Source organism: Moschus berezovskii, chromosome 27 (genome assembly GCF_049115385.1).
Source record: "Moschus berezovskii isolate FMDL1 chromosome 27, NW_MosBer_1.0, whole genome shotgun sequence".
Taxonomy (NCBI): Eukaryota; Metazoa; Chordata; class Mammalia; order Artiodactyla; family Moschidae; genus Moschus; species Moschus berezovskii.
Window position 1 is genome coordinate 3,139,512 of NC_142486.1, and position 20,785 is coordinate 3,160,296.

The following is a 20,785-nucleotide window of genomic DNA, read 5'->3' on the forward strand; positions in this document are numbered from 1 at the left end:
CGTGGTACCTTGGAGATGTAGTAGACGCACTGCTGGAAGGCGTGCAGGACCACCTCCTCCAGCACCGCCATGGCCTCCTCGCTGGCCGTGAGCGCGCAGGAGAACAGGGACTCCTTCGAGCCTGCAGGGGGCGGCGCTGTCACCAGGGCAGGCGTGCAGGGTCGGGGGCACGGACGGGAGCCTTCCAGAACCGCCCCGTGGCCTCCTGAGTACTCCGCCCAATGCCTCCTCTTGGACTTGGAGAATGAGATAACCCAAAGCCACAGGGCGGCCCACCCTCCCGGAACCGGCCTGCCACACCTCTCCCAGGCCCTGGCATCCCGAGGAGCTGGCCGAGGCGGCCAGGACCCATGCCCCGCACCTCCCACCTGTGGATGCTGAGCTGGTGCCAGCACAGCAGGCGCTCGTGAACCAGTCGATTTGGGACTCAGTCTGGACCCAGTGCCCCCAAGAGGAGATTCGGCCCCCGTCGCTTTTCACTGGGACCCAGGTCAGAGGGCACGAGCCAACGCTCCTCCCGAGACCGTCACCCGGGAGAGCAGTGACGTTTTCCAAGAAGAGCCCACACGGCCCCCAGCACCCCCGGTCGCCCCGCAGAAGCTGTGCCATCCCAGCACAGGGCAGAGGCCCCGGGCCCTCGGCACCTTGGGGCTCAGGTCCAAGGGGCAGCAGGCAGGTGGTGGGCAGGGCGTCCAGGCTGGGCGGCAGCCAGGGTGGGGGTGTGAGCGGTTCCAGGCGACTCCCCCTGGGAGGGGTCCCGGTAGAGCCAAGAGCCAGACTGACCATGGGGTCCCCAAGAGCAGAGGCCCCAAAGGGCGGGGCCACCTGAGGGCCCTTTCAGACAAGGGCGGCCAGAGTGCACGGTGCCCTGGGGGCAGAGAGGGCCAGACGGGACCCCACCCCGGTCTGCACGCTCAGCTCCCGTTTCTCTCTACGAGGACATGAGGCCGCCCACATGGCTGTCCTTCCACTGTGCGCCCTGCACCACCTTCTAACTAGCACACAGTGTGAACCCACGTCCAGGAATCCCCTCTCAGGGCAGGAGGGGGCCCAGGAATCAACACGAGTCCTAAGCAGGGACCCCGGGAGTATGGGGCTGGGGCCGCTGGTCAAACGGAGAGTAAGCAGTGTGAGTCCATCAGAGACCTGCCCTGCAGACCACGCCATAAAGGGCTCGGGCCACCCAACCAGGAAGCCAGAGGCCTGCGGGGCCCCCCAGGGTCCATCCCAGAGTCTGGCCTGCAGGGTCTCATTTGAGAGCCTCCCTGGGCTTTGGGAGGGCCTGAAACTTCAATACTTTGGCCACCTAATGCAAAGAACTGACTCACTGGAAAAGACCCTGATGCTGGGAGAGATTGAAGGTGGGAGAAGAGGACGACAGAGGATGAGATGATTGGATGGCATCACTGACTCGATGGACATGAGTTTGAGCAAGCTCTGGGAGTTGGTGATGGACAGGGCGGCCTGGCGTGCTGCAGTCCATGGGGTCGCAAAGAGTCAGATACGACTGAATGAACTAAACTGGGCTTCGGGGGAGAAGCCAGTGGGGTGATTTGAGGGCCTCAGGCCTGCGTCCTGCAGCCTTGGATGCCGCCCGCTAGTCTGAGAAGGCAGACCTACACCCCTGCGTGGGCGCCGGGGCTCCAGTGGGAGGAGCCAATGGAGAGGCGGCGGCCGGGGACCCACAGAGCACGACCCTGGGGCAGCCCCCTGCAGATGCCCAGAAACCCCCCGAAGCCCCTCCACCCACAGCGCAGGCCCTGCCGGGGTTTCCGACTAAGATGATGCCCACAGGAGCCTGTCAGAGGGCCAGGAGCCTCGGCCGCCCCCCACCCGCGTCCTGAGCCCCTGGGCCCTGCGGGCGCCCCACCCACATCTCGGATCTGAGGCAGAGCCTCCCAGTCTCACGGGAGACTTTTCAATGACGAACATGAACCCCCGCAGACAGGCTAACATCTTATCTGCCCATGTGAACAGGCTTTCCGGGTGAAAAGTTTTCCCTTTCGGGCAGAAAAGGGTGTTTGGGGAAGAAAAGCTCTTTCCAGCGCTCAGGGCCTAACGCCCTGCCCTAGCGCTCTTCCCACAGACGATTCCTGCTGGAGGGCAGGCGGCCGGCGCACCCTCAACCTGCCCTCGGCACCGGGCTGGTGATGCTCCCCGCCCTCTGCAGCCCGCATGCCCCCAAAGCCTGTTTCCAGGGCTCAGGCCCTGCTGTGGCTGCCCCAGTCCCCAGGGTGGGCAGAGGCTGGACCCCGTCTCCCAGCGTCAACTGGACTACACAACATCTGGGCCTTGGACCAAAAATAACCCCCTCCTGAGAGCAGAGGCAGTGGCCAAGGGAGCAGAGTCCCCCATATGAATGTCAGCCAGACTCGGGGGCCCTCTGCAGGACACGGCATCCGAAATGATCGGACAGAAAGGGGCCTCAGTGGGACTCGCCTGTGAACACCGTGCCCAGAGTCTGGGGGTTGGGGAGGCTACCTCCAGGCTGACGGCCTACAAGAGCCCAGCGGGGTGGGGAAGAGCCGCGACGGGCGGCCTGGGGGACAGAGCGCCTAGGAGCCACTGGATGAGGTGCACAACGTCCACCCAAGGGGGACACGGGGCAGAGCGCCAGGCCGGTGGGCCCGGAACACAGATCAGTGGACACAAAGAAGCCACGGCTTTGCACCACGCATTCACGCAGGCCCCGAGCCCCCAGCCCCCAGCCACCAAGACCACCACAGGGAAGCAAGCAGACAGACCCGCTGCCCCAGCCCGGCAGAGTCCACCCAGGGCCTGAGCCCCCACGGGCTTGGCCCAGCCAGGCCTCCAGCCCCGCAACCATCTCCACAGCCGGCTCCCCACGGCCAGCTGAGCACAGAATGGGACCGTGAAGCCTGCCTGCCCCCCCGCCATCGGCCACCACAAGCCCGTCCTCCAGGAGCTGGGTTGGTTGGCATCGGGTCCAGCAGGGGCATTGGGTCCAGCAGGGGTATCGGGCCCAGGGCCTCAGGCCAACTGTGAGCCCGAGGCCATGTCCCGGGAAACAGGACTGGGTCAGGTGCCCGGCACACCCTCTGTCCTGTCGCCCGGCCTCCCCACAGCCCTGCGCAGCCGGGCCTTGGGCCGTGTCCCTGGGGAGCCACAGCTCCAGGGAGGCCGGCAGGAGTGAGGGACGCGCGGTCCTGTCCAGGCCGAAACCGAGTTCTTGGGACCTGGCCCGCACACCCAGCCCTGCTGCAGGTCAGCCTGCCACTGCGTCCCAAGACCTGCCAGGGCCCCCAGCCCCGTCAGACACATGTCTGCTGAAACTCTGCACGCCTCAGAGCCAGGCCGAGCACCACCTTCCCCACGAAGCCCTCCCAGACGGCCCCCTTGGAGCCCCTTTCTCACTGAGCATCTTCAGCGCTTCATGCCGGTTTCATCAATTCTCCGAGTTTCAGTCTGAGTTCCCCATCACACGCCCATCTCTCTCACGGGCAGCGCGGCTCTCTCCGAAACTCTGCCGCGTGTAGAAGGGGCCGTGGCCGGGCCGGCAGTGCCCGGGGAGGGACGTGCAGCCTGGCCCCCGCCTCGGAGCTCAGCTCACCTGTGACGTCCAGCTCCTCCTCCAGGCTCTGCATGTAGAGAGGGCACCTCTGCTGGATGAAGTAGAGGAGCTCCACCGAGTTGGACATCCAGAAGAGGATGTGCTGCAGGTCGGGGGCCAGGCTGGCCAGGGAGAAGCTGGCCACAGATGGCGGCTCGGGGCTGCCGGACAGAGAGGCCCTGCGTCACCAGGAGGCTAGCCCACCTCTGCTCCCGAGGACGAGGACAGCGGACGCCCCCAGGACCGCCACGCCCCGTCAGCACCCCGCATCAGGCTGGGTGGTTAGACTCAGACCCCTCACGGCGAGAGGCGCGTCACCCACGAACCTCAGGGGAGGAGCGCCTGCGGCCCCAGAGCAAAGGCCTCTGGCGGATTCACCATCTTCACACCTTCTCTCAGAATTAGGTCACGCGGGGAGGGGGGCTGTGACTGGTCAGACAAGCAGCAGGGCCACCCCTGGTGTTAAGGAGCCAGAGAGAGGGCTGCGTTCTAAGCTAATCGTGGAGCTAACAGGAAACAAAAACACAACTCCTGGGGGTGGGCAGACCGGGTCGGCTAAGCGCAGCAGGACACGGAAGACACGGACACGGGAGTCAGCAGGTCAGGCGGAGGGGCCACAGGTGTTACTGCAAGATTTAACCATCAGGAAACACACCAACAGCCCCAGGTCACTGGCACACAGCTCAATTCAGGCAGAGGCGCTCGTGTCCCCTGGGAGCCAACGCGGGTGGGGCCCCCAGGCTCGGAGCTGGGCTCCCCCCTCTAAGTCCCATCACCCTCCTGGGGGCCAGTCCCCTGGGCGGAGGGAGCCAGCACCTCTCCCTTCCCCGGGGACACTGAGGACCGTGGGGCCCCCTGCCTCCGCGGTCAGGTGGCTTCTGCCCATCTCGGGCCCTTCCTCCCACATCTCCAGAGCCGAGACCTGGGGTCCAGGTCACCGGCACTGTGACAGAAGCTTCCGCGCTGGCCCCAGGAGTGGCCAAGGGGCGGGTGGCGAGGGCTGAGCTCCAGGTGACCCCTCGTGTAAACGGCAGCCCCACATCTCTCAGCCCGGCTCCTCCCCTGCAGCAAACCTAGCTGGGAAATGTGTGTCCCAAGAGCATCCTACACCGGGGCCCTGACCACACCTGCCAAGGCTCCCACAGGTGAGCAGGGATCCGCGGGCAAGCAAAGCGAGCCCCCGGAGGTACAGATAGGGCCGACCCCGGCTCTTCGTCCTGCCTGGGGGGCCTCCAGGAACTCAGGGCAGCTCGCAGACTCTGGCTGTCGCGGTGACTGTCACGCTGGGGGTTCCGGGGGTCAGACCACAGGGCCGGCCAGGAAGCATCAGGAGGCTGGGCCCCCTCTGAGCAGCTGGCCTGGCCCAGGGCGCCCTTTCCAACGTCCACGTCTCCCTGTTTTTCCTGCTGATCTTGCTCCTCTCGCCCGCCCTCCCTGCTGGTCTGAGTCACACACACACCTGTACGCAGGCATGAGAGCACTGTGTCACTGCTGCTGCTGTTCAGCTGCTCAGGGCTGTGTCCACGGACTGCTTGTCCTTCACCATCTCCCGGACTTTGCTCAGACTCATGTCCATCGCGTCGGTGATGCCATCCAACCATCATCCTCTGTCGTCCCCTTCTCCTCCTGCCTTCAGTCTTTCTCAACATCAGGGTCTTTTCCAGTGAGTTAGTTCTTCGCATCAGGTGGCCAAAGTATTGGAGCTTCAGCCTCAGTCCTTCTAGTGAGTATTCAGGGTTGATTTCCTTTATGACTGACTGGTTTGATCTCCTTGCAGTCCAAGGGACTCTCAAGGGTCTTAAACACCACAGTTTGAAAGCATCAGTTCTTTGGTGCCCAGCCTTCTTTATGGTCCAACTCTCACATCCATACATGACTACTAGAAAAACCACAGCTTTGACTATACGGACCTTTACATCATTAAAAAAGGATTAATCTGTGTGTGTGTGCAGGCAAAGCTGCTTCAGTCATGTCCGACTCTGTGCAACATCATGGACTGTAGCCTGCCAGGCTCCTCTGTCCATGGGATTCTCCAGCAAGAACACTGGAGTGGGTGGCCATGCCGTCCTCCAGGGGATCTTCCTGACCCAGGGATCGAACCCATGTCTCTTAAGTCTCCTGCACAGGCAAGTGGGCTCTTTACTACTAGCGCCACCTGGGAAGCCCATTAATCTGCTTGTCAGAATCCAATTCTGTTTTGTTTCCACATGCATCGCCCTTCTCAATCTCACCCAGAACTCAGTGGGACAGACAGGCCTCCACATAGCAACAATCCACCAGCTAAGCCACGGCCACCAGCGGGGCTCTGGTGTTGGGTCCTGGCATGGTCGGCGCTGAGGTCTGTGCCCCCGGCCAGCCCAGGAGGCGCTCTGGGGCCCCAAGGAAGCACTGCAGCTTGGCCCACCATCCAGGAGAGCCTGAGTGGGGCCGGGGCCAGAAAGGCACCAGCCACAGAGCAGAGACCGACCAGTGGGGTCACGTCAACGGAGAGGAGACCGCTCACAGAATGAAAAGGCAACCGACGGATGGGAGACAGAATTCTCAAACAGCGTACCCGCTGAACAGGGTAAGTCTCCAGTACACACAGCAACTTATACAGTTCAAAAGCAAAAACCCTAATAACCTGATTCCGTTCCGTCGCTCAGTCGTGTCCGACTCTATGCGACCCCATGGACTGTAGCCTACCAGGCTTCTCCGTCCATGGGATTCTCCAGGCAAGAATACTGGAGTGGGTTACCGTTTCCTTCTCCAGGGGATCTTCCCGACCCAGGGATCGAACTCAGGTCTCCCGCATTGGAGGCAGACGCTTTAACCTCTAAGCCACCAGGGAAGCACAGACAGGCTAAAGGTGGGAACAGGTGCGTCTCCAAGCAGACCGACAGCGGGAACAGGGAAGTGATCAGCCTCCTGATCATCAGGGAGACGCAGGTCAGACCACAGGGTGCGGCCACCTCACACGTGCTGGATGTCCGCAGCGGGAAGACCAGAGACAGGACCTCCAGGCCCAGCGGTCAAGAACCCGCCCTGCAGGGGACGTGGGTTCTATCCCCAGTCAGGGAACTAACCCCACCAGCTGCAGAGCCACTGAGCCCGCACACAACCAGGGAGTCCATTCGCCTCAACCAAAGATCCCGCCGGAAGCAACGAAGACCCCACGTGCAGCGATTGGGCCCCGATGCAGCCAAACACAGAAATCAGTGGTTTTTTAAAAAAACCAGACCCCGTGAGTGTCACAGAGCACGTAGAGAAACCGGAACTCTTGTGTGCCGCCAGGGGGAATGCAAACCGGCGCAGCCGCTGTGGGGCACAGCACGGGGCTCCTCAAAAAATAAGCCAGAGCTTCCGTATGACCCAGCAATCCCACTTCCAGGCCAGTGCTTCTCGGATGCCCACAAGCCCCACGGGGATTCTGTTCATCTCAGCCCAGCGGGAGCCTCGCTGCTCAGACCCCGGCTCCCAGCTCCATCCCTCTAGGTCCCAGCAACGATGTACGATATACGACGGAGGGGCGATGATGCTCCCTCCTGCTCCCTTTACAGGACCTCCCGCAGGTGGACAGCACCCCGCCAAGCACGACAGCAGACATGTGCTTTATAAAAGGACCCTCTTCACTCGACATCTTCACATGAACAGTTCAGTCCAGTCGCTCAGTCATGTCTTTGCGACCCCATGGAATGCAGCACTCCAGGCTTCCCTGTCCATCCACCAACTCCCAGAGTTTGCTCAAACTCACGTCCATCGCGTCAGTGATGCCATCCAACCATCTCATCCTCTGTCGTCCCCTTCTCCTCCTGCCTTCAATCTTCCCCAGCATCAGGGTCTTTTCCAATGAGTCAATTCTTCACATCAGGTGGCCAAAATATTGGAGCTTCAGCATCAGTCCTTTCAATGAAGATTCAGGACTGATTTCCTTTAGGATGGACTGCTTGGATCTCCTTGCAGTCCAAGGGACTCTCAAGAGTCATCTCCAACACCACAGCTCAAAAGCATCAATTCTTCTGTGCTCAGCCTTCTTTATGGTCCAACTCTCACATCCACACATGACCACGGGAAAAACCATAGCTTTGACTGGACGGACCTTTGTCGGCAAAGTGATGTCTCTGCTTTTTAACACGCTGTCTAGGCTGTTGCACGAATGGGGATGAGGCAAACCCCTGGAGGCCGCCGTGGGACTTGTGGCCTCGAGCGCCCCTCACCCCCGACGTGCAGTGACCACACGGCCTCTGCTGTCACCACGTGTCATGTTCCTTCAAGGGGACGAGTGGCCGTGGTTTAGAGTCTTCGGCACAAACACAGGCGCGTTTGCGAAGGCGGTTCCCGCTCATCTTTACCGTTAATGCAAATGGTTTTCCCAAGTCCCCCAGCGTCGAGGAAGAGTCGAGACAGCGCTTCTGGTGGGAGAGCCAAGACCGGGTGCCCCATCGGGACCCCGGAGGCGTCCATTTCCCCAAAGAAGCCGGTTCACGTCAACACGGTCATCACGGCAGCGAGGGAGGCGGCATCCGGGCGGGTGGCGCCCACACTGTGCCACACAGTCCCCGACACACGGTCCCACAGGTGGTGACTGCAGACGTGGAAAGAGCACCCCAGAGACAGACAGACGCTTCAGGACAGACTGGCTGGGTCTCCTTGCAGTCCTGGGGCTCTCAAGAGTCTTCTCCAGCATCCAGCACCACAGTTCATGGAAGCACAGAGCGGCCCCCAGTGGGGGTGGAGGGAGCTGGGTCTGAGCCCCTCGGGGAACCAGGGGCCAGGGAGGTACGAGGACAGGGCCATACTTACAGGCGCGCCTGCTTCTCTGCCAGTTCTTTGGTTTTCTCCTACAATCAGAAACAGGGAGAAAGCAAGATGAGATGGGCCAGCACGGCCGTGTGCAGTCAGACCACCGCCAACCCCAGCTCCGCCAACGTGCGCACGTGGCCTCCCTGCCGGGGTGCCTGGTGCCCTGCTCGGAGCCACACGGGAACCTGTCCTCCCGTCTGGCGGACCTCCCAGCACAGAAGGGACGCTTCACAGCCAGCTCTCTGACGTAACAGCCGGCCGGGCAGGGAAGAGGAAGGTCAAACGCTCAACAAGTTTCAGAACAGGGACTCCAGCAACTCTGACGGTGAAGCTTCATAATCGCACTTTTAAAAGCCGGTCCCCGGGAACAATGAGCAGGTGTACGTGGGCTTGAGTCTGTACAAATACAGTTCAACGTGCCCACAGGGACTCAGGTCTAGCCAACGTTTTCTGTCCCTTTTAATCAAGAAATCATTCTTGGGACTCTCCTGGCAGTCCAGTGGTTAGGGCCCCTCACTTCCACGGCAGGGAGCTCGTGTTCTGATCCCTGGTCTTGAAACTAAGATCCCACATGCCTTGGGGATGGCCACACATGCATACAAATAAAAAAGGAATCACTCCCGCTTTAGTGAAGGGCCTGGCATGCTCGAAAGGGCTCCCGCTCAGGCTCTTACTCGCTCCTGGCGCCTGAGCTGAGGAGACTCGTGGCGGCAGGGTAGGGGACTGCTGATGCCCCCAAATGAACAAGCAAGCAAAGAAGCCTCAGGGTCTGGAGACAGACCAGTGCGAGACTTCTCACACCCTCAGGAAGCAGCTCGGGATCACCCAGCCTGGGACCCCAGGAGAGGCAGTCCACCTCCATAAGCCTGCTCCTCGCCCGCCCAGGGGCGGGGGCCCGGGGCTGGTCCTACGAGCTTAGGGGGAAGCCAAGGGTCACGCTCGGGCTCAGGAGATGCAGTTCTCTGCCCCAGTGCCCACAGCTGTGACATGGGACGCCTACACTGTTGGGGTGCTATGAGAATGAAACCCAGTGGCGGCGGAATGAAACCCAGTGGCGGCGGATGTCTACACCCAGTGTCTGGCAGAGGGCAGACTCGGGAAAGGAGGGTCACTCGTGAAATTCGGGGCCTCTAAGCATCCGGCCCCTCCACCCGCACAGCCCGGCCCCACCACTGACCCAGACGGTCTCGCGGATCAGCCGGGCTATCTTGAGCAGCAGCTGACCGAAGGAGCCCGGCTCGAGGCGGGTGGCCGAGTGCTGGATGCAGAGGCAGAGAAGGAAGGCGGGGGTCAGCGTGTGGTCATCGCCACCCGGCTCGACCAGCGTCATGATCCGCTGCAGCAGCGTGTCCTCCAAGTCGGGCTCGAACTCCAGCTGCAGCGGCCGGGGCAGGGCAGGCCGGGCGGTGGGGGCGCCGCGGGCCCGGAGCAGGGCGCCACACAGCCGGCAGCTCTGCGGCGCGGCCCGGAGGCGGGCCAGCGCCTGGGCGGGCAGCGGCTCGGCCTGTGCCGGGTCCTTGAACAGCAGCAGGTAGTAGAGGCCCAGGGACAGCAGGTCACCATGCCGCAGCACCACCGGGCGGGCCCCCACCTCCACGAAGTTGACTGAGACGGGTGCCCCAGGCAGCGGCTCCAGCACCAGCTGGGCCCCCGCCGGGCCCGGGCCAGAGGGCTGGCGCCGGCGCAGGGTGCAGTGCAGGGGCAGGATGTCGGGGGCCGAGAGGCTAATGCTGGGCTTGCTGGATGGGGTCCTCTGGCCCACTGTGTGCCGCTCCCGGTCGAGCACGTACACCAGGCTGTCCTGAAACGCAGACGCCACAGCTCAGGGGCTGCCACCACGCAGCAACCCTGTCCCCGGCAGCTAAGCCACCCGGGGAACCCACCCTGGAGCGTGGCCTGACCCCAGCCTGCCCATCCTGGACATCCACCCCGACTCCCAGACACCAGGGGCAACTCCAACAGAGACGTGAGAGGTGGCCCTGCACACACTGGAGGCTACAGGGGGCGGGGGCGTCAGCCCACAGGAACCACTCCCTGGTCCCCGCCAACCCCCGCACCCCGGGGAGGGAGCAGATCCCCCCAAAGTCAGGCAGGTAGCAGCCTAAGCGATGGTGGCCGGGGCCAGTATCAGGTGAGCCCTGGGCTGGGGTCAGTCAGTGAGCAGCTGGGGGACCCCCTCCCAGGGCCCTGCTGCCTCCTACTGTAGCCTGCACCAGAGAATGTTCTGGAAGCAGAGAAGAGGGAAGCCTCTACTCTTCTCCAGAGTCCAGGACCGACCGAAGCCACCGCAGCCCCCGCCCAGCTAAGGCCAGCTGGGGGCATCTACCTGAGAACCTCCTGGCCCCCAACACCCCCGGGTCCATCTGAGAGCCCCATGCCCCCCGACCCCTAGGTCCATCTGAGAGCCCCGCGCTGCCCCCCAGGTCCATCTGACAGCCCCCTGCCCCTGCCCCCTGGTCCATCTGAGAGCCCCTGCCCCCTGACCCCACCCCCCTGGTTCATCTGAGAGCCCCACGCTGCCCCCCAGGTCCATCTGAGCCACCCCCCTCATGAGGGGCTCACGTGCTGCTGGCTGTAGCCCTGCAGGAGCAGCAGGTGGGGTGACTCGTAGAGGGAGCAGCGCATGGTGTCCTGGCCAGGCTCCTCAGGGCCCCGGGCGGCAGCTGAGCTCAGGCTGGTCTCGCTGACCGTGCGGCGCAGCCGGGGTGGAGGAGGGCTCCGGGCACCCCCTGAGGCCGGGGCTGGGGTTCCCTTGGCACGGCTCCGCTGCAGCCTCCGGGCTTGGGCGTTTATCCCTGAAAAGCAGCCATGCGGAGTGATCAGGGCCCGGCCTCCAGTTCTGGGCTCAGGCCACAGGAGCCACTCCTCATGCCGGTCACTGCTCCGTCCAGCGGGGCTCAGGGAGCCGCAGGACTCTGCCCACTGACCGCATCCTGGAAGGTTGGGCACCTTGGGGGTTCCCCCAGGAGCCAGGCAGCCTGCCCATCCTGAACCCCAAACACCCAACAGGAGCCTGACAGCACACTGCAGTCGGCGCCCTGCGGGATGCCAAGTCCACCTCCTAGCCCAGCCCGTCCACCCATCCCACCTGGCACCCGCGTGTGCATATGAGCACTGGTCAGATGAGCACCACTCGTCCGCCCCACGTCTCACAAGGAGGAAGCCACCAACCCACCCTGGCGCCCCAGCTCACCACCCGGAACACAGCTGTGCCCTCCCGGGCCGCCTCCAGCACGGCGGGTCAGAGGTGCGGTGTGCCCACCCGTGCACACGCAGACACAGCACGCAGACAGACCTCTACGGGAGGGAAGCGCTCTCTCACTCTAAAGCCACACGAACACTGAGAAGCCACCCGGAACTCGAGGCTGGTCTCCGCCACGGCCGCGTCCCCGGCCAGCCAGGGCTTGCGCTCTGAGCCCTCCACAGCCGCTGCCTGCAGCCTCCTGCCCACGACCACTCCAAACAAGCAGACACCGCCGGGGGAAGGGAGGGGGCAAGCGGGGCCAAGGGCGCTGCCTTACCAGGAGCTGGCAGCCAAGCGGGAGGGAGACAGACCTGCTTCCAGCAGGAGAGGGAAGCCAGCTCCTCTGCAGCCCACAGGGGGCCGGGGCTGCGGGAGGGAGGCCGCTCGGCTCAGCCCAGCCGCAGTGCGAGTTGTCTGCCGGGACCGCCGCTGCCGCAGAGCAGGGCCAGAGAGCCGGGGGAGGGGCGGGGTGGGGGCAGGAGGCAGGCATGGAGGAGGCAGCCCCCCAGCCCTGTGTCCCGGCTGGGGATTTGCCACCTGAGCCCCAGGCCCCCCTCCCTCCATAGAGGACGCGCTCCGAACTGCCTTCCAGAAGCGTGGGCTCCCAGGTAGCAACAGAGCCCAGAGGATCGCCCTTCCCTCTCAGACGAGGATGAGAACTGGGCGCCTGGGGCCAGGGTCCCCTGAGACTGCAGGAGACAGGCATGGGCGCCAGCTCCCAGCCACCCAGACCCAGTCCTCCAGCTGGGGTCCCGCCCCGCGCAGATGACCCCTCCCAGGCCACAGCAGGGCCCCTCACCAGCCCTCGCTCAGAATGGCCCGGAGTGAGGAACAGCGCCACCCAGCCTGGCTCCCAAGGGCTCCTCCGCAGGCCCCCGGGAGGAAGGGCCAGGGCTGTCATGGGGGCGGGGAGGCAGGGGCAGCTGGAGGCCAGAGCCGCTGGACCACCAACACAGCACGGCCAGCACGCAGAGCCGACACGGACACTGCACACCCCACGGGGGCACAGCCAGGATGACCCTCGCGTGCGGACACCGAGCAAGGACGGGCACTGGGCCCCCCGTGAGCTCCACGGGGACCGTTCACCCGGCAGGACAGAGCCACTGCCCGCTGCCCAGGGGAGGCCAGCTCCAGCATGCACCGGCGGCGGGCAGAAAGGCCGAAGGGGAGCGACACGAGGGCAGGAGACCTTTGTTTACACAGGCTAAGCTGCACAGGAAGCGCCCCTGCACGTGTTCATGGTTGGATCCACATGCGTGTAAAGCTGTTTGCAAAAGCAGACAGAAAGGCAAACAGCACGTTCTAGAACTAGCCGGCTCACAGCTGGGGGATGGGGCCCGGGGGCCTACCAGGACGAGTGGAACCTCACACACACTTCATAGACAGCTGTGTGCCGTCCACTCACTCGTAAAAGCTAAATAAACGAGATTGTTTAAATGTCCAGGTCAACTCTGGAAGGGAGGTACTCAGATGTCAAGTACATTATTATCTATCCTTTATATCTTAAAACTTTCTTAAAGTAAAAGTCATAAGCACCACGCAGTCCCCTCCCGTGTGAGGACTCTGCAGCTGCCCTGAGGCGGGGGGATCGACGGGTGGCCAGTTGCTCCGAGGAGGTCGTGGCTTCCGGGGCTGACGCACGCGTCCCCATGCCGCGCAAAACCAGGGCGGCTCTGCCTGGCTGAGCAGACCCTCCTCGCTGAGCCTGGGACGGGGACGCGTCCCCGTACAGCGGGAGACAGGATGCGGGGGCAGCATCGTTCCTGGACGGGGTGCTCTGACGGGGAAGGGTGCCGCGCCTGCGGGAGGGGTCCCTGATGGACAGAGGGGCGGCGTGTCCTCCAGGCACGATGCTCACGGCTCAGGGAAGGAGCGGGCTCTCCTCTCACCGCAGCACTGCAGGGCGGGACCCGAGTCTCCCATCGGGCACTCCGGGGCAGGCAGCACGGGCGGTGGGGGACACCCCACCACACAGAGGTTCCTGTGCTGGCCCAGACATCCCTGTCCTCTCTGCTGGGAGAGAGGCGAGGACCCTGGACACGGGACACGGGGGAGGGAACGTCAAAGCTGGAAGCAGCTGTTGTCAGGGCTCCAGAGCAGTCCTGAAAAGAACAAGCCTTTTCCTGCATGTCAGGACGTTCCGGACAGCAAACAAGCTGCAGATTTGACCCCGGGGCCCTGTGTGAGCGTCTCTCCCAGGAACCGAAGGGTCTGAAACAAGACACACAGCTCGGAGAAGTCTCTGCTGCTCACCCCCGCCACCCGGGCTGGGGCAGGGCTCAGACGTGACCTGTGACGGGGCGCGGGCGAGGCAGACGAGCCTGTGCAAGCAAGCTTTGCTAGAACGGGGCTGACTGAGACGACTTCAGAGTCCCAACAACAGCTGGGGACGCCCCGCAAAACAGACTCAGCCGTGGCCGCGGCGAAATCCCGAGTCAGACCTGACTGCAACGCGCACTCCGGACTGGAATGCTGTTTCCAGCTCAGCAAAGGCTGCATGACGAAGCTCCACGACACCCAAGCAGCCCATGGGTTTGACCTGAAGCTTTTTTGTATTTGAAACACACACAAGAGAGACCTCGGGATCGTCCGGAGAGCATCTGCCCCCGGCACGGCTGGCCCGATTCTGCGCACTTTGCACTTAATTCCATTTCGCTCTCATGTTATAATAAACCCTACAAAGGGACTGCAGTGAGACAGGAACGTGCTACCTGGCTTTCCAGGCTCAATTGGCCCATGGGCAGACACAGTTCTAAACAGAAACATGCACGCCCACCTCCCCATGAGGAGCACAGCAGAAGGCCTGCCAACCACTCCTGTTCACGTGGTACTGGGGTCCCGACCAGTACAGTAATATCAGAAAAACACACGGGCGGCAGGAGGGCTGGAGAAAGAGAAATCTGTAATTATTTTACAGATGACATGATTGTGCACCTAGAAAATGCAAAAGAATCTGTGGACAAACTATTAGGAGAAATGAACTTACTCAGCAGGGGGACTAGATACCCATAAGTAAAGAAATGCAATACTGTTCTTAAATACTACAAATGACACCATTTATACCAGCATCAGGGAATATGAGACAACTGAGGAGTAAGTCTTCCAGAAGCCGCGCGAGACCACACCACTGAAAACCACGAAGTGCTGCTGACAGAAATGAGAGAAAGACCAAGTGCCGAGAGGAAGGGGGACAGCCGGCGCCCTGCACGCTGCTGGCGGAGTCTCTACCACCGGCCGTCAAGGCCACGCAGGGTGGACGTGACAGGGACATGCCACAGCAGAATCACTGCCAACGGGCCCAGCAGCGTTCCCACCAAGAGCAGGATGGCCAAGTCAGCCGCGCTGTGACGCACCGAAATGAGGCCATCAAAGGCTGAGACGACGCGGCCGGGCACTAACCACCACCGGAATGCACTTTAACACCGTAACTCGGTTGCGTCAATTTTATTTCCATTTTTAAAATCAAGCTTTAAAGACCCTCACGTGAAAGGCAAGACCAGAAAGCTCTCTGAAGAGAACGAGGGGAGTATCTTTATGACCCCAGAGACAGGGAAGGAGTTCTTACACAAAACACCGACCATAAAGAGGAGAATGAACAAATCCAACCACGCTGACAGTTTTAATCATCAAAAGACGCTGTAAGTAGAATTTAGAACATCAACTCACAGATCTGGAGGAAATAATTACAACATGGATCGCTGATAAAGACTAGAATAAAGGACGCCCACAAATCAGTACAGTGCTTCCCTGATGGTCAGTTGGTAAAGAATCCGCCTGCAATGCAGGAGACCCTGGTTCGATTCCTGGGTCGGAAAAAAATCCGCCAGCAATGCAGGGAGCCCTGGGTTCAATCCCTGGTTGGGAAGATCCCCTGGAGAAGGGAACGGCTACCCACTCCAATATTCCGGCCTGGAGAATTCCATGACTATGGGTTGTGAAGAGTCAGACATGACTGAGCAACTTCCACTTTTCACAAATCAATGAGGAAAAGACCAGACAACAGAAAATGCAAAAGAGCAGACCACGCACTTGAGGTTGCCAGTGGGACGGTGAACCAGGAAGCTGGCCTCATCAGGTAAAGTGAAACTATGCACGGCTGGGAGCAGCATGATGGAGGAAGACATAAATCCACCCGCACAGCTCACGGCAGGCGAAGCCAAACTGTCTCGGGCAGAGACACACGGCAGCAATGCCATGAGGAGACCGAGACGATGACTGTCACAAAATCTTGACTGTGGTTCCTTCCAGGGGGAGGGGAGGGTGCGCTCAGGGCAGCCCCAGGACAGCAAGCCAAGTCCACATGCCCGTCTCACCCTGGGTACTGACCTACGGGCCCACACAGGGTGCCTCCAGTAGTCCCATACCCGACCGAAGCCGCAGGACCTGCCACCGGACGCCACCCAGAGGACACGGCGGGCACCGGGTGGGGACCGAGCCCCAAGTCCATCCCACTGAGGGCCCTGCCCCCTGCAAGTGGCCACAGGCTGCAGTAACCCAAGTTCCAACCAGCATCAGACGTGTCCTACACCAGCCGCTCCGAAAGTCGGATGCTGCCAGCCCTGCGGCTCCATCTCTCCCCAGCCCCATCCCTAGCACGCATCCTCACCCGCCACCCAAGGAGCTGACAGATGTCTGCCTTCCCGCCAGCGGCCCAGGGGTTCAAGTCCCGGGCAAAAGGCAGATGTCCTGCACCTCCCAGCCTCCTCTCCAGGGCTGGGAAGAGAGCCAAGGACACCTCCACGGACCGCGGCCCCACGCCCTCCCACCGCACTCCAGCTGGGACGTCTTATTTCTGAAGCTGGGTCATGGGTGCACAAACAGGTCACTGCATTACCCTGAATCTAGTTCTCTGCTGGAAGCATTTCAAAATAAAGATGAGGAAAGCAACGAGAGGCGGGCACAGATTCTCAAGCACAGATGGCCGCGAACAGTCTGAAATCCACTCCATCTCACAAATACTGAAGGAAATAAACTAACATCATGAGTGCGTTTCCCTGTCCAGTCAGCAGAGACTCTTTAAGGACAGAGCCATATGACAGTGAAGATGAGCCGAGACGGGCATGCTCAGAAACTGCCCGTGGGGGCATCACCTGGCGCCGTCCTTGCCAAAGTCAAAACCAACCAGGGCACAGTGCCAACCACGTGCTGTTACACACGCAGAGGCCTGCATTTAAAAACGCCTCCATCTCTCCACGATGAATCCCACCTTTAAGTTCTCATCCTCCAGAAATAATCAGAAAGGAACCAAAGGTGCTTACATAAGCATTACTTACAGAGAAAAGCGGGAAATATTCTGAAGCTTCACTAAGGACACAGTCACGCAGACCACGCTCCACTAAGCACCGAATGTGACGTTCACAGTATAAGTAAGTACACGGAGCTAAAAAAGGTAAAGAACTCTGTACGTAGGTGATTCGAATTATGTAAGAAAATAAGCTTGATAGTAAGAAAATAATGAGAGGCACCAAAATGTTAAAAGGAGGTAATTTTACAGATGATTTTTACTCTCTGTATAGTTTTTCTTATTTTCCAAATGTTCAACAATAAAAATGTTTTAAAGTACCGAGGAGGGGCTTCCCTGGTGGCTCAGTGTAAATAATCCACCTACCAGGGCAGGAGACATGGGTTCGAACCCTGGTCCGGGAAGATACCACCGGCCGTGGAGCAGCCCAGCCTGAGCGCCACGACTGCTGAGCCTGCACTCTGAGCCCGGGAGCCACAGCTAGGGAAAAGCCCAAACAGCAATGAAGAGCAAATTGATTAAATTTAAAAATTGCTTTTTTAAAAAAAGAACATCCTTAAAGTACCGAGGAGTATTATCTCCGTGGTAAAACCTGGACTTTAGTCTCCGGGAGGGCTAATAACCTAATTAAGATAATGGGTAACTGAGCAGATCAAATGCTTCGGCCAGTTGTCAGCCCATCACAGATGGAGACGGGCCTCCCAGAGCCGTGCCAGAGACAGATCGGTGTGGCAGAGGCCGGAATTTTCTTTAGCTGAAACTGAAGGCCCTGTCGGATTCCCCAGAGACTCCTCGAGCTCTTCCTGGAGGGGACCCTGGTAAACACAGCACCCGCCCAGCCATGTCCCAAGCCTCGACGACCCACGGGAGGGGCTCCTCCACCCCACAGCGCTCAGCTGGGGACACAGCCCTCCATGGCCGAGCTCAGCACTGGCTCTGCTGGTCCATAGGGAGGAGCCTCACTACCCCGGAGGCCACGTCTCCAGATGCCCGCATGGCTGCCCACACGCATGCAGGTCAGAAGACAGAGTCGAGGAAACCACTTTGAAAATCGAGCGAGAAGACAAGAGAAGCTAGGAGAGAAAAGATCAGGGAAAGATGGCCGTCCAGGAGACACCGAACCTGGATAAAAGCAGACCTAGGAGGCGCGATCTAAGGACTGGGGTGATTCTTCACAACCAAAGAACGTGTTTTTCAGTGAAATGGCCCGTTAAAAGTCGCTAAACACAGCAGAGATTAAAAATGCATAAGGGCCAAAATACGCAAACAGAAAATTTTAATAACCTTCATAAAATTAGAGAATATAGACTTTATAAACAAAGATGATAAACAAAGATGGAGTAGGAAGAGGCAACCCTCTCCAGTATTCTTGCCTGGAAAACCCCACAGACAGAGGAGCCTGGTGGGCTGCAGTGCATGGGGTCACGGAGAGAGGGACGCCACTGAGTGACCGGCACGCGGCACCGGATGACTGACACAGCCGCCGTGTTCACAGTGAAGACGAAGCTGACACGAAGGATGCAGACACACTCTGGGTGTGCGGCATGAGGCTGGGGGAGAGACGCTGTGTTTCCAGGGGGAGAAGGCAGGGATTAAGTCCAAAGGAGAATCACGTGGCATAGCTTCTCCCGGAGGGAGAGTTAGAAGACGTGGAACAGAGGCCTCCAAAATGCTAGGAAAGAAAGAATTTTCACCTAAAACTCTATGTCCAGCTACACTATTAATCAAGCATTAAGGTTGCATAATGATCTTTTAAGCAACTTCGCTTCCCATGGACACTCTCAGGAGGCCACTGGAGAAGCCAGTCCACCAAAGCCAAGCGTAAACCTAGAACCAGGAAGAAAGGGACGGGAGATGGCGGGAGGGTCCCTCTGCAGAGACACCACGGGAGGCGGCTGAGAACGGGCTGGAGAGCAGCCACTCCCAACTGGATGAAACCCAGACACATCTGAGCACCGTGAGAAGAGACCCGGCAGAGGACCAAGGCATACCGAGTGAGCGAAAAGTGCCGAGGAAAAGGGCGAGCAAATAATCGGCAACAGCAGGAGATTTCACAGAAAATAGAAGCTGGGCACGAAGAAAACGTAAGCTTTGTGAACACTCGTCCGCGGCTGCAGACGCTGTCTCTGCTCATAAGAACATAAACACTGATTACAAATCTCAACAAACTTACTTAGATTCATGAGGGGACAGGGCCGAGGGGCTGATGCTTTAAATGAGCAAGGGTGAACAGAGTGGAATTCTCGTCGAGCGGTAGTGGGACACGGGTATTGCCGTAAGCCGTGGGATTAAGCGCCAACAAGGACCAGAGCTCGCAGCTGAGCCTAGCTCCCTCTGGGCAGGGTCAGCCGGGAAGCGGGGAGGGCGAGGGCAGGGGCGGGCTGTCTGGCTTCCGTCCTTTGCTTTGTTGATTTCGGTGATGAGAAAGTATCGCTCTACCTGCTCACGGATGTAACTGGTGAAAACAAGCTTTTAAACGTACATGCTTGCCAACCTACTGAACGAAGGAATGCACACACATGTGGAACATGCTTCATCAATTCTGAGACACACTTTCACATCTCTGAACGCACTCTGCACACACACGGAAGCCCCAGGCAGCAGCTGTCATGTGAGAACTGGCTGCTGTTCCTGGGGGCGCCAGATTTTGGAATATTCCAGTCACTTAAGAACCACCTGAAGAATGGATTAGACCTGGTTGTTGAGCACAAACACGCAGAATTTTGTGCCACAACAATCCCAGGATAACGGTGACGTGCTCGTGAGAGGCGTGGCCTCAGCAATGCTCTCTGTTTCTTTTTATTTTTGTTTATTTTTGGCTGTGCTGGGTATTCCCTGCTGCACAGGTTTTGCTCCCGTGGCGAAGAGTGAGAGCTACTCTGTAGCTTTGGTGCTCGGGCTTCTCACTGCAGCGGCTTCTCTTGTTGCAGAGCACGGGCTTGGGGCACACGGGCTTGGGAGTTGTGGGTCCCGGGCTCAGGAGTTGCTGCGCACGGGCTTAGCAGCTCCACCGCATGTGGGATCCTCCTGAGCCAGGGATCAAACCCGTTTCTCTGGCAGAGGGATTCTTTACCACTGAGCCACCCAGGGAAGTCCAGCGACGTTCTTGAGGCCCAGACAAGGGCACCTGTGCGCAAATAAATAGTAATATAAAGTACTGCATCCTCACTGAACTTGTAGTAATTTTTACGTTAGTGGTATGGAGGTACTGGTGTTTTTACAATCAATAACATCTTCTATGTGGTGAAACAAGGTGCATACAGGAATACCTACTGCAAAATTTTTCTTAAATGATTCATCAGTTAAAAAAAAAACTAAAATATACACAATGTTCTGACCACACCATGGAGTATTCCATAAGCCCTAAAATGAATGAGTTAAAATGATAACAGATGACATGGCGAGATTTTCAAAAGGAATTTGCTAAGACAAGATACAGAGGGCTTCCCTGGTGGGCTAGTGGTTGACAATCTGCCTGTCAACCCAGGGGTCACGGGGTTGATCCCTGGCCCGGGAAGTTTCCACGTGGCACGGAACAACAAAGCCCCGTGGGCCACAACTACTGAGCCGTACTCTAGAGCCTGTGAGCCACAATTCCTGGGGCCTTGAGCTGCACTACTGAAGCCCACGCGCCTACAGCCCAAGCTCTGCAGCGAGAGAAGCCCCCGCAGCGGGAAGGCTGCACGCCAGCACGGAGAGAGCCCGCGTGCAGAAGGAAAACCCCACGCGACCGAAAGTGAAGAAATAGATCTTTTTTTAAAATACAGAAAAATAAGTACATTATCTTGTTTCCTTTAAAAAAATAACACAAATTTTAATGAAAATCCCCCGCACATACATGTTTACACAGATCTGCACAGCAGCATGGGAGCACAGGGTGACCACGGAAGGTCATGTGGAGCGGAATTCCATGCTGCCCGTGACCTCTGCCCCTGGGGTCTCTCCC

General features: G+C 59.7%; 1 protein-coding gene across 2 annotated transcripts in view; it reads right to left on the reverse strand.

The window, feature by feature from the left end:
- Window positions 1-20,785, reverse strand: part of RADIL (Rap associating with DIL domain) — a 52,849-nt gene that overhangs the window by 8,416 nt on the left and 23,648 nt on the right. For both annotated transcript variants that reach the window (XM_088833074.1, XM_088833073.1), the window contains exons 3-7: window positions 10,916-11,148; window positions 9,531-10,154; window positions 8,354-8,391; window positions 3,572-3,732; window positions 9-121 (exon numbers count right to left, since the gene is read on the reverse strand). In XM_088833074.1, the coding sequence (XP_088689200.1) occupies window positions 9-121; window positions 3,572-3,732; window positions 8,354-8,391; window positions 9,531-10,154; window positions 10,916-11,148 (1,169 nt within the window). The remainder of the gene's footprint in view (window positions 1-8; window positions 122-3,571; window positions 3,733-8,353; window positions 8,392-9,530; window positions 10,155-10,915; window positions 11,149-20,785) is intronic.